The sequence below is a fragment of the Marmota marmota genome, unplaced genomic scaffold (assembly GCF_001458135.2).
Source record: "Marmota marmota marmota unplaced genomic scaffold, marMar, whole genome shotgun sequence".
Lineage (NCBI taxonomy): Eukaryota > Metazoa > Chordata > Mammalia > Rodentia > Sciuridae > Marmota > Marmota marmota.
In genome coordinates this window covers 20,695,264-20,714,870 of record NW_025999990.1, presented here as the reverse complement: position 1 = coordinate 20,714,870, position 19,607 = coordinate 20,695,264, and the positions used below count along the sequence as shown (strand labels likewise).

Sequence of the window (19,607 nt, the reverse complement as noted above, 5' to 3'; positions counted from 1 at the left end):
TTTTTTTTTTTTTTTTTTTTTTTTTTTTTTGTATTAGGGATTGAACCAGAGGTGCTTTGGTTTTTTTTTACATCCCAAACCCTTTTTATTTTGAAACAGGATCTTGCTAAATTGCTGAGGCTAGCAACTTACAGGTGTGGGCCACTATGCCAGGTTCCCTATTCTCTTTCAAAGCAACAACAAAAGAATACTTTCCTGACACATGCCTGTGATCCCAATGACTGAGAAGCTGAGGCAGGAGGATCTCAAGTTCAAGGCCAGCCTCAGCAACTTAGTGAGACCCTGTCTCAAAAGAAAATTTTAAAAAACAGCTGGGGGTGTAGCTTAGTGGATGAACACTTGCCTAGCATGTGTGAGGCCCTGGGTCCCCTCCCCAATACTGCAACCAAACAAATCAAAAAGCTGAAGGACTTCTGCATTATTCGGTGTTTTTAATATCATCAGAGCTTCTACTGTCGCTGTGGAGAGTACTGTAAACACTGTAAATTGAAGAGGCTGCACCAAGTCATCTCTGAGAGCCTCTCCATCTGATTGAAGACCCAAAGTCATGGATTTTTTTTTAATATTTATTTTTCAGTTTTCAGTGGACACAACATCTTTATTTTTTTATGTGGTGCTGAGGATCCAACCCAGCGCCCTGTGCATGCCAGGCGAGCGCGTTACCACTTGAGCCACATCCCCAGCCCAAAGTCATGGATTTTTAATATAAACTTGTGACCCTGGAGGAGGCCAGAGGGGCAATTTTATGGGGGACAGCAAGGCGAGTAGCACATCCATAGCTCTCCGCTCCCAGCACATGAGCACAGACACAGTCTGCCTTCATATGTAGTGGCAGGCTGGAAGTGTGGCTCAGTGGTCAGCACCAACCTTGCACATGGTAGGCCTGGCCAAGCATCGGCTGGTCCACTCAGGTGCTGGAATCCCCAGGGATGCTGAGCCAAGAAAGGCAGGATCTGTGGGGCTCAAGCCACTGGGCATTGCAGGCACCTGTGCTCCATGAGCAAAGCATACCCCTGACAATGGAGCCCAGGACCCCCACGAAGAATACTCCACCCCGCAGAGCACAGCATGCAGCCAGGTCACCAAAAGGCTGGCCAGGTGCCTCAGGACAAAATGAAAACTGAATCCTTTCCTCAGGAGACTCATCCAAGGGTCTCCTCCCTCGGGCTTCTGCAGGCTCTGGAGGTCAGACTGAAGCCATGGTTACTTCCTTCAGGTCAGCTGCCTCTCAGCTGGCCTCTGGTCTTCATGTCTTCCCTGCCATTTGGCCCAGACACTGCCATCAGTCCCAGGCAAGGGAAGGAACTGGGGGAGGAGGAGGCCCAGCTGGGACCAGACTGCTTCAGAGTCCAACCATCCCAGGTGGCAGAAGCCCAGGCTCATATTGGATAATCCCAGTAGTGCTAGCAAGAGCCACCAGGCAGGAATGGGCCTGACTTGAAGGGCCACAGGGGCCATCTCTAGCCTTAGAATATCTGACACTTTTATTTGTCACTCGTACTTCCAGAAGAATGAGGGCCTTCCCCCCACAATGCTACATGGCCTTCTTCAATGCTATTAGACACCTATGTGCTTAATAACTGACAGCCTGTTTGTACTGTTGATTGACAATGACCACCTGTGCACAGTGGGCGTCTTGGGAGACCCAGGGGTGGGTGTGAGTGGACAAGAAAAGGCCCAGAGTGGAGATTACCCGGGTCCTCAGGGTATTGAGGAGTCAGTGGACCCTGGCGGATGAACAGCCTCTGGTGAGATCTCAGGCAGCAGCACCAGCTTGACAAGGGAGAGGTTTCTGGACAGGAAGCCATTCCAGAGCCACTCAGTCACGCACCCACCTGCAGCTGCCTCCTGAGATTCCCGGATGGGAAGCCCAAGAGCCACACCCACCACCAACTAGCAGCAGGACTCCTGGCAGCTAACCTCTTGGAGCCTGGGTTTCCTCACCTGTGGAAGGAGAGGAATGACCTTTGCTATGGTTGGATATGGTTGGGTTGCCCCCACAGGCTTGTGTATTATTTAATTACCACCATGAGGCATTAGCCCATTTTGCCCCATCATCCCAGATGTGAAACACGTATAAAAACTTAAATACTGCCAGGCACAGTGGCGTGCGCCTGTAATCCCAGCTGCTCAGAAGGCTGAATCTTGAGTTCAAAGCCAGCCTCAGCAATGGCAAGGCCCTAAGCAACTCAGTGAGACCCTGTGTCTAAATAAAATACAAAATAGGACTGGGGATGTGGCTCAGTGGTCCAGTGCCTCTGAGTTCAATCCTGGTACCCCACCCCAAAAAACCTTAAATATTATATGTAATATAATTGTGGTATGATTATATCAATTAACTGATATGCATAATCTCTAGATTATGATTTCCAATTTTTCCTGTTTTAGACTACCTGTTTCCATTTCATTTATTCTCAGATTCATAAACATGGGACTTAATGGTTAGGACGATGGAAACTTGAGACAACTTTGGTGTTCAAAGATGGGGCCTTCAGGGGGTGATTAGAATTGGATAAGGACATCAGGCTGGAACCTGCATGATTAAATCCTGGTGGTTCTATGAGAGAGAGAGAGCCCAGAGAAGACACATGTGTGCTCCTGGTCACTCACAATATGACTCCTGAGCTGCCTCAGCATTCTGCTGAACAAAAGTCATCATCAGAGGTGGGTCCTTGAACCTCCAGAATTGTGAGCTTAATACACCTTTTTTTTTAAAAAATAAAGTTACCAGCCTTGGTATTTCATTACAATAACACAAATGGAAAAATATAACCCTCTATCTAAGGATAGAAACAGCCATAAAAGCAGACATACAAATGTTAAGTATAAGAAAGCTGTATCTAACAACAAACCATTTAGATACATTTAACATAATGTTTGCTTCAAGAAAAGAGAATGGGGTGATTGATAACAAGATAAGGAGTGTTACTTTCTTTTTTTAAATATTTTTTTAGTTGTAGTTTGACAAAACACCTTATTTCACTTGCTTATTTTTGTATGTGATGCTAAGGATTGAACCCAGGGTCTCACACATGCAAGGCGAGCGCTCTACCACTGAGCCACAATCCCAGCCTCAGGATTGTTACTTTCCATTCACATACTCTTTTGTAGTTTTTTAATCTAATACATTTATCACTTTTTCCAAAAATAAACACCAATGCATTTTGGTGTGAGTTTAATCTTACTAGTAACTGGAGGCATGCAAATGAAAATAATAGTCTTAATAGTTTTTTTTTTATCCTGTCAAAATGACAAAATATATGTAATGTTAACATCAGGGCTGGTCATTGGAAATCACTTGTCTGGAAGAGATTTTGGAAATATGTATCAAAAGGTTTAACAAGGCTTAAAAATGCAACCCACCAATGCAATGGGTGGCCCTATAGCTACCACAACATCATAGTGTGCAGAAGCTTTAAATGACATGGGGAAATTGGTAATTTTAAGCAAAGAAGAAAAAGGAGGAGAAGAAGGAGGATAATATATGTAGAAGTTCACTATTATCTTATTTCTGTTTAAAAAGGCTTCAAGAAAAGTCTGAGAGAAAATATACCAAAAAGTTAATATGTCTCTGAGTAGTGAGATTTTTGAGACTTTTTTTTTTCTGCTTCTTGATGCTTTTCTGTCCTAACACTGAACATGTGTTCTTTCTGTAATAACATTAAAAAGTTATAACAACATAATAAACTTAAAATAATATAATAAGTAATTGTAATAAAATAATAATCCTTTAAAAAGGAAGGCAAAAAACAAAATAAGAATCCTAGAAAACTGCACAAGCTGTATATAGGCACAAAGCAAATCTTCCACAAAGTATCCTTGCACTTTCTCAAAAAAAGACAAAAGGTATAAAAGTCTACTTGCATCCTTTTTCTTACTGTATTACTTTAGAAAACTTGCACCACCTTTCTCTTCTCTTTGAAATGGATATAAATCACTTTCAAAATATGATAGGCCTTTTGTCAGCTTTGTGACCCAGGGACATCTTTCTTGAAGACCTGGAAGCCATCTCCTTGAAATGTAAAAATCAAGGAAGCATGCACCCCCATCTCCCAGTCTCAGGGTTAGGGAAGGATTCTAACTTTAACGTGTACCTTGCTCCAAGTTGCAAAGCTACCTCCTGTCAGAAAGATTTGAGAAGTTTGCTCTCCTCTAGACAAAGCCAATGAGCCAACACAATGGTCATAACCCACCCCCACTCCCCACCCCCGCAACTACCAGCCTTAGGTATTTAGAAACAGGTGCCATTACTGTCCTGGTAAGTCAGTTTTCCATCACTGTGACAAAAATACCTGAGACTCTCAACCTAGTAAGGGAAAAAGTTTATTTTGGTTCATGGTTTCAGAAGGTCCAGTCCACAGTGACTTGGTCCTGTTGCTTTGGGCCTGTGATGGCAGGTGTGTCAGGAGGAAGGGGACTGTTCACCTCATGATGGTCAGGAAATAAAGAGTGAGCTAGGAAGGGCTGGAGTTCCAATCTCCCTTCAAGGGCACACCCCCAATGATCTAACTTCCTTCTACTAGGCCCCACCCCTTAAAGGTTCCACCATCTCCCAACAGTGCTACAGGCTGGGATCAAGCTGTCAACACATGACTCTGTGGAATATTCAACATTCAAACTACAGCACCAGGTAAAGTGAGGTTGAACATCGTGTGACAAATGGTGCTGTCAACTGCGTGAGGACTAGCTGTTTATCTTGAGAAGATGTGGAAAATAGATTGTATCTGGGTGGCTGTAAAAAAGGGTGAGATTTCTTCCTCTATTATCTCTTAGCAGGTTGCCTGTGAGAACCACATTCTGATTTGATGCTTCTTCAATTATAAAAATATTTTCTTTCCCTACCAAAAAAGTCCTTTGTGATCCTTTTGGTACTGCCCAAACAGGTAGATGGCAATGATGATGGATAGCTGATATTAACACCCACCAAAAAAAAAAAAAAAAATAGATAATAATAAACTAGGGGCAGAGTTTCCCCCACCCCATGAAAAAACTTTACAGGTGAAGCTTTTCCAGAGATTTCATGCCTTTTTCCTAACAACTGTCACTCAAGCCCCTAGGGAGCCAGTGACCCACTGGGAGAATCACCCAGCCCATGTCCCTGCTTTCCCCCTCGTGCCATCAGGAGAGCCCTGGACCAGGTGGAGGGCAGGGACCCCAAGGGCCATCAGCCCAAAGTGACTGGAGCAGCTGATCTGAAAGGCTTTCCCAATCCAAGTCTCGACCAAGAACAAAGCCAAACCCACTTCTTTTCCTGGAATCAACTTGCTCTCAAGCCAGTGGGTCACTCAAGAAATAGGTGCCATTACTGTCATAGGGGACTCCATCCTAGCCTTGAGAGGGACACTCTTATTCTATGACAGTAATCCCTAAAGGTAGGGATGGTCCCATGATACCCTGACTTTCCCATCTTCATGCCCTCCTTGGACCTTTGAGAGCCTAGCCCACCCCAGCTAAAATATCCAACAAGATCATATCTAGACATTGATGCCTTATGCTCCCACAGTGCTTCACTTCCACCAGGGAGCTGATTCAAGAGTGGGGAATGGGGGCAGACAGAGAACGAATGAAACAAAGGCACCCAGAACGAGAGAACCCACGCCCTGCCCAACACATGGGAAAACGGGCCTCATGGCACCAATTCCTTCCGTTTTCCAAGGGGTGCTGGGAAGCCAGACTTTTATTTTTAATTTTCCAATTTTTAAAAGCTGTCAATTAATTCAAACTTGAAACACTGTGCAGACCAAATATGCGGTGCTGGAGGCTGGGGACCACCCACTGGCAGCCCCTGACTGACATCATCTCGCTCTATCCTGTGAGGGAGATAGAGTGTGCATCACCCCCACCTCTGAGGAAACTGGGATACAGAGTAGAAAGTTAGTGCTCAGACAACTAGTGGCCAAGGGAGGCCAGGAACTCAGGAGTCCTCTCAGTTCATTTCTCCAATCAGCAAAGTTCTAGACTCTGTCCTGGGAGTCAGCTGCACACCACACCTTGGGGTCTTCCCCTGTTGGGGTGCAGGGTCAGCAACCCTCTGCCTTTTGACCTCATGCATGACGGACTTGCTCACCATTGCGACAGCTGCCCACTCTGGAAGCCCAGGTAAATGTGATTCTGGAGCCCTGCCTGAAAGCACCTCTTTCCCTCCCATTTGACAGCTTATAATAGGAATGCAAATGCTGAACTCACTATTAGTACAAGGATAACCTTGAGTAGGCTCTGTTTGAAAAAAGAAATAATAATAATAAGAGGAAAATCATTCACAAACACCAGTACTTAACTTTCACTTAACTTTCGTGGGAGGAGAATCTATTAAATTATTCATTGGTATCTTCCCTCCCCCACACCAGGAAGATAGCTTGCCTTTTTTATCTTCTCACTTTAGGGCCATCTGGGTTGTGGGGGCTGAAAGGCTTCAACACTCACTGAAGAAATTGTGCTAGACTGTTCTGGAGGGAAGCAGAAGGCGGGTAATTTTGGGTCTGGAGAGGGGTAGAGAGGAAGTGGTGGGACCATGCCCAGGGGAGATACCTCGAGACAGGGAGGCCCACAATAGGGGTTTGGGATCCCCTCTCCATACCTTTCCGAAGGGACAGCAGGCCTCAGAAAGACTGCTGCTAGGGGCACCTCTAGAGGCTGGGCCAGGGCTCCAAAAGCCTCCAGAAAGTAGGAGGCAGATCAGCTGAGGCCCAGGGGGTCTCAGTGTGGCCCAGAGGGTCACTCAAATGTCCTGTTCCCCAGGTCTCCACCCAACCCTGGGGATGGAGGGAAGGCGCCTGAGCCATTACAACTTCCTACCAACTGGTGGAGAAGACCTGGCATTGCTTTTTAATTAAATAAAAATCTTTAAAGGAGCCATTTCTCACACACCACACCATGCTCGTGAAATAAAATGGACAGGCACTCTTCCATTATTCACCGTCACTGTCCCTGAACCTCACAGCTGGCAGAAGGCACCTTTCCTTTACCCATCCACTCTATTTTTTGTTTATTACATGTATTTATTTTAGTATATTATTCCATAATTATCAAAAAAACCTCACCAGGCTGGATGCCAAGGCTCAACAGTGCACAAACCGACAGAGGCCCAGACCCATTGGAGCTTCCCTTCTACGACAGGGAGAAAGATACAATGACAATAAACTAGCAGGTGACAAAATGTGTACTGTGCCTGAGGGGGAAATGTGCTGTGGGGAAAAATAAAGGGAGAAAAAGAGGATGAGGAGCTTGGGGTAGGTGAGATGCCCTTCCACACAGGGTGTGAAGGAGGCCTCTTCCCAAAGGGGCCACTTGAAAGGGACCAAAAGGTGGTGAGGTGACCTCAGGGGAAGGATGCTGAGAGGATTAGCACCTGCAAAGGCCTGAAGCTTGGGGCCAGAGGTTTCTGTTGGGCTGAGGAGCCAGAGGCAGGTGACGGTGGATAAGAGGACACTTCATAGAAGCAATGCCACCTTTCTGTGCTCCCTCAAAGCCTTCTCTGAGGTGGTGTGCCGTGTCCTGCATGGCTATTTATTCAGGTTCCAGGTTCCCAAACTGGGCAGTAACGGGATTGAGAAAAGACAAACAGACACAAAAGTAGAGAAAAAGACAGGGCCTGGTGCTTCCGCCAACCTCCAATGGAGGAAGACTGTCCACAAGCAAGCTCAGCACATTTATTAAATAAGCTTTAACATCAAAGGGATTTATTGTGAGAAAGTTACCCTAAAACAAACAGAACCGAGGTCAAAGGTATGAACAACCCAATTACAGTTATCAGTTTGCACCCATAATTCTCTACCCACCCCCTAGGGGCAGTGGGCATTTGAATCTTAGGTCATGAACTGATAAATTCTGTGGCTGGCACAGAATCCCCTTTGAACAGGGCATCACCATAGCAACTGGGCAATCTTTGATCAGCACCTTCTCACTGAGAAATTCCCAAGAGAGATATTCCCTCTGTCTCTGGGCAATTCAAGACCCATAATTCATTTGCTGCTCCCGATAGAGGTAGGCCAGTTTCATCCTCTGGGAAGTAGGGATTTCAGCACAGCTACCTGGAGTCTGTGAGGGTCAGATCTCCCTCCTTTTGCTGTCCATATCCCCCCAGGTCCAGAGGAGGAGTCCAAGGGCCTCTCCACCCAGATCAAGGTGGAAGTGCTGCCAGCCGGCAGCTGCACACCTCTCCAGGGGGATTAGCGGTGTAGCTACCAGATTCCCCTTCCTCACTGTCCTGCTCCTCACTGACTACAGGCTCATGACTTCCCTGTGAAGCTCCAGACAGTAATGCCTCCCTAGAAGAACATCAGGGGAAAGGGAAGTGATTTTACTCTCCAGGTTTGCCAGGAGACATTTCATCTGGGGTAAAAGGAAAGATGTTGCAGGGTGGATGACCCCAGGCTGGTCCTACCATCAGAGGGGAAGGAGAAGACTGGCAGGGTGAGCAGCAGGCACCAGAGCAGACAAGGGCTCTGTGGACTGCAGGGGGTGGCCTCCCTGAGACCCCAGCTCCCAGCCCTGGGCCCCAGATTCTAATGAGCAGGTGGGCATCCTGGATTCTAAAGCCCTGTGGATCTGCAGGGCCCTCTGGGGTGATTCAAATACTCACAGTGCCAAAGCATGGTGGGGAAAAGGGTGCACATGGGGGCCACTCTGCCAAGAAAGGGTCCAGAGAGAAACAGAACAAGCTGCAGGCAAGCTCTGGGACCATGTGCCACATCCGGCCTCAGAACTGTGATGGGCTAAACCTGGGCCAACCTCAAGATGCTCCTGCCACTGACACAGCCTTCCAGACCTTCACTTCCTACCCACTCCCCTCCCTGCTCATCTCCCAAGCTCACCCCCCAGTCAGACCCATTCACATGGGCATCTGGACCATCCAATGATGTCACAACCCTTCCAGCTACTCTTTGTTAAATATATACTCAACTTTTATTTCAAGGAGGGGCTGCCCATAGGAGGCAACAGGTTGAGGAGTGGGGACAGGGGATGCACCCACCAGCCTCCCAACTCTCCTTTAGATTCAGGCACCAAACAGCAAGCAGAGTACAGATCCCACCCTCCCTGAGGCTGCAGAGTGATGTGGACAAAGGGGAGGGCCCACATCATTCTAACTGCTATCTTTGTCAGAGCTTCCACGAGCACTGCTTTCTCCATCTTGTTACATGCCCTGGGGTGTGTGTGTGTGTGTGTGTGCACACGTGTGTGTACACACCCGGCACATAGATAAGTATGTGAGATCATCAGTGCCCACATTCTCTCCAAGCCTGTGGAACCCAGTCCAACTGAACTTCAACCCTTTTATTCCTCATGCTGGCCTTTCCAGCTAGTTCCTCTGCTGGGTTGAATTGTGTCCCCCCTCCCCTCCCCCAGAACTGATAAGTTGAAGTCCCTCCCCAAGTACCTGTGAATTTGACCTTATTTGGAAATTAAGTCCTTGCAGGTTTGCTCAGTTAAGTAGGATGAGGTCACAGGTAGGACCTATAAGCCAATATGCCTGGGGGTCTCATAAATGGGAAAATTTGGACACAGACACATGCAAAGGGAGAATGGCATGTAAAGCTGAAGGCAGAGATGTACCAGGCAAAGAGCAAAAAGGTTAGCAGCAAAACATCAAAAGAGGGAAGAGACACTGAACTGATTCCCTATCAGAGCCTCAGACAGAACCAACCCTGCAGGTGTCATGATCTTGGACATCCAGCCTCCAGAACTGTGAGACAGTGACTTCCTGTTGTGTAAACCTTCTAATCTGTGGTGCTCGTTACAGCAGTCCTTGCAAACTAATACACCTAAAGTAGCTCCTCCGATCCTCCATGCCAAAATCTTAGTCTTCTTTCCCCAGACTCCCCTAAAATCCTCAGCCTTATTCAGTGGTTCCCAACTTGGCCCGGTGAAGGATCCATGCACCCTTCAGGTCTCTGCAGAGGAGGAGAGGGCAGGGGTGGAGGATGGGATCAAGGAGGAGGGAGCTGAGTGGGCAGGACTAGAGCCCCCACACTATTTCCAGCAAAGCAGGTGAATTAGCAGGCTCCTCTGTGGCCCTAGGTCAGGTCAGAGGGGCCTCCCAGTCCCCTAACACCAGCAGCACTGAACAAGAGACTGTGTCACCCGCTTTACACCTAGAACCCAAGAAAAGTCTGTCAACTTTTTTTTTCATTTTTTATTTGTTCTTTTTAGATACACATGACTGTAGAATATATTTTGATACATTATACATACATGGCTTATAACTTATTCATGAGGCAGTCTGTCAACTTTCCATGGGTATTGGACGCCTGCCCCCTAGGAGCTCCTTAAGAGCAGCCTGTTTGGTCCATTTTGGAAGCCAGGGTCTAGACAGCACCATCCAATTGAAATATATCAGGATCCACATATGTAATTTAACACTGTCTGGTAGCCTTCTCATAAGAAAGTTAAAACACATATAATAAAATTTTATAGAAGGAATACATACAATATACAAATAAGTGCACGTAAACCCAGCAAAGTCCAAAGAAGGTTGATGGATTGTGGCAAAGCTAATTTCCTGGTTGTGACATTGTACCTTTGAGGGAAAATAGGGTATTCAGGTTCTCTCTGTTATTTCTGAGAGCTGTATGTGAATCCCCAAAGGATTTTAAAAAATAAAAAGAGCCAAGCATGGTGGCGCATGGTGGTATAATCCCAGCGACTCAGGAGGCTAAGGCAGGAGGATCCGAGTTCAAAGTCAGCCTCATCAGCTTAGTGAGGCCCTAAGCAACTTAGTGAGACTCTCTCACACAATAAAAAGTAAAAAGGGCTGGGGATGGGGCTCGGTGGTTAAGCACCCCTGGGTTTAATCCCTAGTATCAAAAAAAAAAGTAAAATTAGTTTTAATAATACATTTTATTTTATTTTATCTAATATATCCAAAGTGTTATCATTTCCACCTGTAAATAATTTTAAAATGAGATCTATTACAACTTTTAATGTGTGTGTTCCATCTTTGAAATCCAGTGCATATTTATACTTACAGCCAGCACATCCCAATTCAGACTTGCCACGTTTCCAGAACTCAGCAGCCACATGAGGCAAGTGGCTCTGGTACTGGACAGGGCAAGGCTGGTACATAAAGAGGGCTCAGTTTGGGCTTGCTGTGGAACTGAATGAATGAGCCAGCTCATCCACCTGAAGCAAGAGGGGCTGATGGTGGCTTACAGCACAGTGCCCCTCCAGGGGTAGGTCAGAGGTACAGAAATGTTAACTCTGCAGGCACTGCCGGCAAGAAGGACAGGAAGGAGGGCAGCAACTCTCAGCCGGACAGGTAGAAAGAGAAGATGATGGCGGAGGGCAGGGATTCTTGATCCCTTTAAGCCTTCTTGGGGATGGTAGGGGGGTTATTTCTAGGAAATAAAAACAATGACCCTGAGAAGCATTGCTGCTTTGAGCTGCGGGAAGAATGGCAGCTGGCCTGCTAGAGGAGTGAGGGAAACGATGCTTGGCTTTCCTTTGCCCAGAGAAGGCGCGAGCACTACAGAGGACGTGTGATCCCAGGCTGCAGTGAACACAAGTGCATGCGATTCTCCCAATAACCCCCAGCACTTCCCATGCATGGAATTCCACACTCATCTCCTGGCTTACCTGCCTTATTTCCACCCACGCCCCCAGTCTAGAGGCTCTGAGTTCCTCCCAGAAGGAGCTGGCAAAGCCCAACCCAAGCCATTCTCCTGAAGGAACAGCCCCTGTGACCCACATCATCATACCTAGAGGAGAGAGCAGCCATCTTGCCTACCCACTCAAACTGCATAGGACAAAACCGAGACCAGAAAGGCCATCTGTTGGCCACACCAAACACTGGGGTACAAAAAGAGAATTTAAAACCTTCCTTCACCTGCTCCTCCAGCCTCAACACCTCAATCTGTCCTCCAGATTCTCCCCAAATCCAGTTCCTGAAATTCATCTGTTCTCCAAAGCCTCCATCAGGTTCCACCTGGCTACTGTCAACACCCTGGTTGCTGTCTTCTCTGAAAACTGCATGACGTATAGTCTATTCCACATCACATTGAGCTTGTTCATGTCATCTGACCTGATTTTTCCTTTTGTCCCTCTAGGTGCTCTGTAAGTGCCTCAAGGCAGGCACCTCTCCTAACAGTTCTTCAGCGGCACCCTCTCCCTCCTGCCACAAAGCTGAGCAGGTGTCTGATGAGTGTCTGTCAGTTGTTGGGGAAAAGCTTTGGGATTCCTTTTGTTTGTATCCATTCACTCAACAGTGAATTTCAGGTACTGTGCTAGGTCCTGAGAACTCACGGATGAATAAAACATCTTTTATGTCTTACAAGAGTCTTCCAAACTATATGGCCCTTATGAGTTATTTGTCCTCTCCCCTTGAATATTAAATGAGGAATTAAATGAATCTATTTAACAGGTCTATGGTGAGGATTAAATGAAATAATCCTTCTCTCTCCTTGGTCTATATCCAAAGGACTTAAAAACAGAATACTACAGGGACACAGCAACATCAATGTTTATAGCAGCACAATTCACAATAGCTAAACTGTGGAGCCAACCTAGATGCCCTTCAGTGGATGAATGGATTAAAAAAATATGTGGCATATACACACAATGGAATTTTACTCAGCAATAAAAGAGAATAAAATCATGGCATTTGCAGGTAAATGGATGGAATAAGAGAAGAAAATGCTAAGTGAAGTTAGCCAATCCCAAAAAACCAAATCCAGAATGTTTTCTCTGATATAAGGAGGCTGATTCATAGTGGGATAGGGAGAGGGAGCATGGGAGGAATAGATGAACTCTAGATAGGGCAGAGGGGTTGGAGGGGAAGGGAGGGGGCATGGGTTTAGAAATGATGGTGGAACATGGTGATCATTATTATCCAAAGTACATGTATGAAGACAAGAATTGGTGTGAATATATTTTGTATACAACCAGAGATATGAAAAATTAGCTCTATATGAGTAATAAGAGTTGCAACGCATTCCGCTGTCATATATAAATAAAATAATGAAATAATCCTCACTTAGAATTATCTGCTTAGGTTACAGCCTGACCCCTGAACCCTAATATTATTACCTGATGAATTCTTCACCTGTAAGATAGTCCCTAGAATCATGGGTAGGGCTAAGAGCTAAATTGGGAAAGTATTAGATGAGAAGCAAATGGACTTAGGTAAGTCAAAGAGAAACTAAATCCTCTAAAGAGGCAAAATTTTCCTGAAAAGAACAAGTGTCAAAAAATAAAGAACTAGGACTGGGGTTGTAGCCCAATGGTAAAGCGCTTGCCTAGCATGCATGAGGTACTGGGTTCGATTCCCAGCACTGCACATAAATAACTAAAATAAATGTCCATTGACAACTAAAAAATATTTTTAAAAAATTAAAATAAAATACAGAACTAGCCAGGCCCAGTGGCACATACCTGTAATCCCAGCAGCTCTGGAGGCTGAGGCAGGAGGATATTGAGTTCAAAGCCAGCCTCAGCAACAGCAAGGCACTAAGCAACTCAGTGAGACCCCATCTCTAAATAAAATACAAAATAGGGGTGGGGATGTGACCCAGTGGTCAAGTGCCCCTGAGTTCACTCCCTGGTACTAAAGAAAAAAAAAATCCAGAAGTGAGAGGGGATCATTGTGCACCTGAGGGGCACTGGGAAAAGGACAGGAAACTATCATCCCTCCCCTAGTGCAGAGTGGGGCAGAGTACGTCAGGGTAGGCCTAGAGAGTGCCCAGCAAGGGCAAGGATGTGACATTTAAGGAGGTCTTCAAGTCTCAGGCTCATCAAGTGGGTTGACAACTGCGAGCGGGGCTTCCCTAAGGTTTGCTCCTGGGTCCCTTAGGAAGGTCACTCTCTTCCCAGCCTGCAGCAGTGCTCCCAAGCAACCTGCCCTGTGCAGCAAGACTATGAAGTTCTTCTGCTGGCAGCACAGCTTACAGCCCAGGCTGCTGTCTGCTCCTTTCTCCTTCCTAGGGCGCCCTCCCCATTAGAGCCACACTCTAGATAATAGAGCCCCTAAGCCCCCTTCCCCATGGTCCCAATCTCCTGGGGCTCTGCCTATTTCTCAGGACAGCAGAACAGCAGGCTTTGTCCCCTGGGTGTGGGGAGATCTGGCTGTGAGATGAGAGCCTTCGAATATACACATGAAGGTGGCCCAAAGTCAGGCTGTCCTTTCCCTTGACCCAGTTTCAAATCCTCAAGTCTCAGGTCTGCACCAGCCACATGCAGACAGGCCAGGTCTGCACCCTCAGGGTGCAGGAGGAGGAGGGCTGGCGGGGCAGACAGAGCATAGGATTGTCCTCTGTCCTCAGAGTAGGAGAAAACAGGCCCAGCCCATCTGCTGTCCCCTGCGCCATCACATAGCAAAAGGACAGTACTAAGCAGAGCGTGCCAAGTGCAGCCAGTACAGGTGCTAGGAATTCAGAGGAGGGCAAGAACACTGTGGGCTGGGAATGGAAAGAGGCAGGATTTGGACTGAAAGGCAGCCAGGAAGGAACAGCAGGGACAGACACAGCACGGGTAAGAGCACAGAGTAAGGACAGACGTCGTGGGTGGAAAAGACCCTTGTGTGAGGAAATGCTCCACTTCAGGGTGGGCTTCAGACCCAGGCAGACCAAGGGGGTGAGATTTTTATTTGGGGTGGGGTGGGGAACACAGACATTCAAGGGTTTCCATTTCAGACAAAATGGCAAAATGAGGAGCCCTCTATAGCAGGTGCTGTGATGTGCCCCACACCCACTGCAGGGGTGAAGGACTTCTTCCTTGCCTGCCAGGGATGCCATGAGCTGAGCCCCCTCTTGGAGCTGCCTCAGAAGAGAAGAACCCCCTTGCCCCTTACCCAGTGACTGGTCAACACAGAGGTATAAAGGTCTGATCCTTTGCCCCAACTCTGGGCATGCCTGAAGGACCATCCCATCTCCGGGCTGCCTCTGGGGCTGGCTGAGGATTTCTCTGGGACTATATTACCATTCAAGCTCTCCCAATTGCAGTCTTTCCTATCCCTTTCTCAGGTATTGATCTCAAGAGCACTTCTTTTAATAAGCATTTTGCATTCTAAACTCTGGCTCAGATTCTGCTTTCTAGGGAACTAAATGTGCGACATCCTCCCACTACAAAACACTAAAACAACAATTAAAAACATCTTTAAAATGTCTTCTTAAATAGATGAATAATCTGGCAAGGAAAGAAGTAGTAGAGTGTTAAAGTCAGACGCTGCCCTAGTGACATCAGCCATTGCTAGAGATTTGTGCTTCCATTGCAAGGGCTACAGGGCCTACCCAACGTGGAGGATTGCAATAGAAACCTCCTCCTAAAGTCAGGAAAATGCAAGCAATCCAAAGGCAAAAAGAGAGAAAAAGCAAGATATATATAAAAAAAACATAAAAATATGAGAAATAAATCCTTAGTTAACAATAATCATAAAAAAATCTAAATTTATAAATTTTGAGGTAAAAAAACAAAGACTGTCACACTCAATATAAAAATTGTAACTATGGCTGGGCACGGTGATGCATGCCTGTAATCCTAGTGGCTCAGGAGGGCGAGACAGGAGGATGGAAAGTTCAAAGCCATCCTCAGCAAAAGTGAGGCTCTAAGCAACTCAGCAGCTCAATACAAAATAGGGCTGGGGATGAGGCTCAGTGGTTGAATGCCCCTGAGTTCAATCCCTAGTACCAAAAAAAGAAAAAAGAAAAACAATGTAACTATGTACTGGTAGCAAGAGACAAAATAAAAGACACACAAATGTTGAAAAAGGCAAATCAGCATCATTATCTTATTATAATAGCTTTGAGTTAATAAAATCACAAAATAAATAAAAAACACAAAGTACCTGGAAATTTTTGACCTATAAATGTTTCTAAATTTATAGGTAAAAAAATAAATCAAGACAGAAATTGAAAAATACTTGGAATTAAAGATAATGAAAATACCTCTGGTCATAACTATGTAACCTTAAACAAATTACTTAACCTTCCTGTGCCTTAGTTTTCCCATCTACAAAATGAGCATGGTACTAGAATCTATTCCATGTTGTTAAAGGAATTCAGTGAATTACATTAATAATAAACATTGTTGAGAATATGGGGGGAAAGGCACACTCATACATTGCTGGTGAGACTGCAAATTGGTGCAACCACCAAGGGTGGTATGGAGATACCATCCTTCTGCTTTCCATCTCTATGAATCTGACAATTCTAGCTACTTCACATAAGTGAAATGGCACCATGTTTATCCCTTTGTGCCTGATTTATTTCACTAAGCACAATTCCTCGAGGTTCATCCATCTTGTAACCTGTGTCCAAATTTCCTTTTTTTTAAGGACTGAATAATATTCCATTGCACTTTTTAAATAAAGAAGTTTTTTAATGAAGTAGAATAAAAAATAATAGAGCATATTTCTTGTAAATAAGGCCAAGTATTTCCTACTACTATGCATCACAATCATGAAAGTTCATGATTTTGATGGTTGGCAACTCCACAGTTTACACTGCTAGCTGGGTCTTCCCTATCTGCAGCTCCAGTGTTTGAGCAGATTCAGACCCAGACTTGCAATTCTCTTTCCTCCAGATGTGCCTCTTTTCCCACAGTCCTACTGGTCCTTCAACCTGGCCCTGCCTGCCCTACCTGCCCCACCAAAACAGTCCTAACTTTATAATGCAGAACACTCAGGTTTTCCTTGTTCTCTTCAATTCCTGCTTAAACTGGATTCGTCCACTTCCTCCCATCTCCACCTAAGCCTGTGGACCATTTCTCTTTAAGACCTCCTTCAAAGGCTTCTGTGAACCATGAAGCACACTGATTTACTTCGGCTCCCTCCTCCTCCTCTGGTTCACCCCACCCCCCAAACCAGGGACCAAGGACCGTGTNTAAAAAAAAAAAAAAAAAAAAAATGCCTCTGCCTATTAAGAATTGCCCTCAATCTAGAATCCCTGGTATGGAGCAGGAGAAGCTTGCTACAGGTCTCCCTGGGAACCTGCTAAAGAGGCATTCACAAGATCATACCCCAGGTTATCTGCTCCAGAAACCCAGGAATTTGCATCTCTATGGCCCTCCAGGTGGTCTCAGTGCTGGCCTCTGCTTGGGGAATACTGATGGGATGTTTCCAACAGGAGTCACACTCATGTTCACATAAGCCAGCTCATTACAATGATGGTGCACACAGAAAACAAGATAGGTAAGCAAGTGCTATGGATGCAACTCATGTGGCAGCCACAGTCTAGCTTGTGGTCCTGGCAGCTCACTGACAGACTAACCAGGGATAGAGCAAGTAGAGAGGTGCAGGTAGGGTCAGGTGTGGGAGAGATGAGGGGATATACCACACCTGCATCTCTGCACCTCTATTCCTGCTCTCTTTAGTTCTAGATATGCTTGTCCCCCCCACCCCTCCTTATCTAACCCTTCCTTCAAGACCCACTCAAGTTGCGCCTCCTCCAGGCAGTCTTTCAAGTATTCCGGTCCACTAGGCTCTCTCTTCTCATTTACTTCCTATCTCATTTGTGCTACTATGTTTCCCCAAATAGACTTCAAAGCCCCTGAGCACCAGCACAGCATCATCTATCTTCTTCTCTACTGTCCCCAGGACTCCCTTCCAGGATCAGAGCACATAGACATTGTGCTTGCTTGGCTGGATTAAACTGAGTCTCAGGAGTGAGCCTGCAAGGTGGCATCGTGCAATGTAGGGGGTCAGGGTCTCTGAGGGAGAGCGGATGGGAAGCAACTGGAGTACCTTCTGGGCTCTGGGCAGCCGGCCCATCCACCCAAGATCAGGCAGGGCCTGCCATAGCAAGCAGGTAATTCAGTTGGCATTTGCCCTGGCACTGATACTTGGCCCTATTGACCAGGCAGAAGGAATCCAGCCCCAGCAATTCCACTGAGGTACCAGTAGGGGGCAGGAACCCAGAGCTGCCCTACTGAAAAGAAAGTACCAAGACAGCAGCAGGCAAAGGGCCTGCAGGGTCCCAGGCAGCTGATTCAGGGACCCAGCTGTTGGCGCATGGTGTCATCTCAGGGTAAAACAGGAACCAAAATAGGAGGCAGGTCCTGTGAGATCCAACAAGCCAGGAAACTCTGAAAATGTTCTTTAAAGCCATGGGGGCCACAGAGAAGAGCACATGAGTTGCTGCCCCCCCCAAGGAAGAAGCCTCTCTGGGATGGTAGCAGTGACTAGCTGGAAACAAAGGTTTGGGAGGAGTCACCACAGACTCCTCAGTTCTAGGAGTAATTACAAAGAGGGGAAATAGCCTGACTGCCTAGTTTTCCCACTGGGAGTGAGACCACCAGCAGCAACCTTAGCCCTCCCATCCTCATGCTCAGCCACAATTGGGAGCACAAATGACTGTTGTAGGCCCCAAAGTGGTGGAAAGAAAAAACAAAACCATTCCATTATTTGGAAGTTTCAAGAAGATGGGATGCTTATAAGCCAGAGAGACATTTTGTTTCCTATCCGTTTGGGGGTAGAGTGGAGAGAGCAGAGAGACACAGGAGACAGAGGAGGATGAACCATTAGCAGAAAGGGGAAGGGGCTTCCCACCACCAGAGGCTCTGGTATAGGAGCATTCTAGGACAACCCTCCCCCCAACCTCCCCCAGCCCCCAGCCAGGCAGAGAACCGCAGCAGCGTTTCCTCTAAGTCTATGGAGCCACAGAGGGAGGCAGCTGGCATTTTGGTGTTATCTTTCCCACAAGGAATGGGGCTGTCCCCACACAGAATGGGGTGTTTCTGAGCAACACCTCCTACTGCCCTTTCTCTCTGTGGAGTTAAACCCAAGGATGGAGGTAGGATGGGGAAAGTCCATCTTTTCCGACCTTTGGCCCTAAGGATGGGAGAGAATTCTCTCCTTCAGAAGGGATCAGGCTGGGAGTTTCACAGAACCAATGGCTATGGAACTGTAAGAATTCACTACCCCTGTGCATTGCCACAGTCCATTAACACTGCTACCTAGTTCGATGCTCCTGGGGGAGAAAATATGCTTTTTATGCCTCAGCGGCCCGTACAAAAAATTCAGAACTCACCAGGTTGAAAAAAAATTCTACCTGACTTTAAGCCCTTTCCCTTCGGGCTCCAATCAAATGGCCACGGAACTGTAGGTTTGGGGAACGCCCGGATCTGATCCCCGCCGCCGCTTCGGGCATTCTAAAGGATTTATTGCCAGTTTAGCTGCTTAGAATTCCAAACTGCACCCCATTTCTTAACAGCAGAATAAAGTTGTAGCCCCCCCCCCGCCTCCCCCTAAACACACACACACACACACACACACACACACACACAACCAGCGCTGAGCAGGCGCTCTTCTGGCCGCTGAGATGCGCTTCGCAGCGCCATGACCCAAGCCTAAATCAACGGTGCCTGGGACTAGGTGCAGATCCCAGGGTCACTCGCCCCGGGGATGCTGAGACCACAGCATCAGCCATCTGGGGGCTCGCCCGTGAGCCTCGTGCATCCCACCCCGTGTCTCGGACTTTCTTACCTCTTGATGTAGTTCCTGCCATACAGGATCTGCTGCAGCAAGGTCACCAAGGCGAAGGCGCAGATGAAGATGAAGAGCAAAGTTCGGTTTCCCAACAAATCCCGGTTGGCGGAGGGGTCTGCGTAGCGCATCCTGGTCGCGGGGCGCCGCGGGCGCGGGGTGCGGGGAGGCCCGGCAATCACGCTCTGGCTTCTGAGAC

At 46.8% G+C, this 19,607-nt stretch overlaps 1 protein-coding gene across 8 annotated transcripts in view; it reads right to left on the bottom strand.

Moving 5' to 3' along the window:
- St8sia5 (ST8 alpha-N-acetyl-neuraminide alpha-2,8-sialyltransferase 5) overlaps nucleotides 1-19,601 on the bottom strand; it is a 64,007-nt gene extending 44,406 nt beyond the window's left edge. For 6 of the 8 annotated variants that reach the window (XM_048806272.1, XM_015482410.2, XM_048806277.1 and 3 more), the window contains exon 1: nucleotides 19,409-19,601. In XM_048806272.1, the coding sequence (XP_048662229.1) occupies nucleotides 19,409-19,539 (131 nt within the window). In that variant the 5' untranslated portion in view covers nucleotides 19,540-19,601. The remainder of the gene's footprint in view (nucleotides 1-19,408) is intronic. The other 2 variants (XM_048806271.1, XM_048806273.1) reach the window with 1 other exon arrangement.
- Nucleotides 19,602-19,607: the final 6 nt, after the last annotated feature.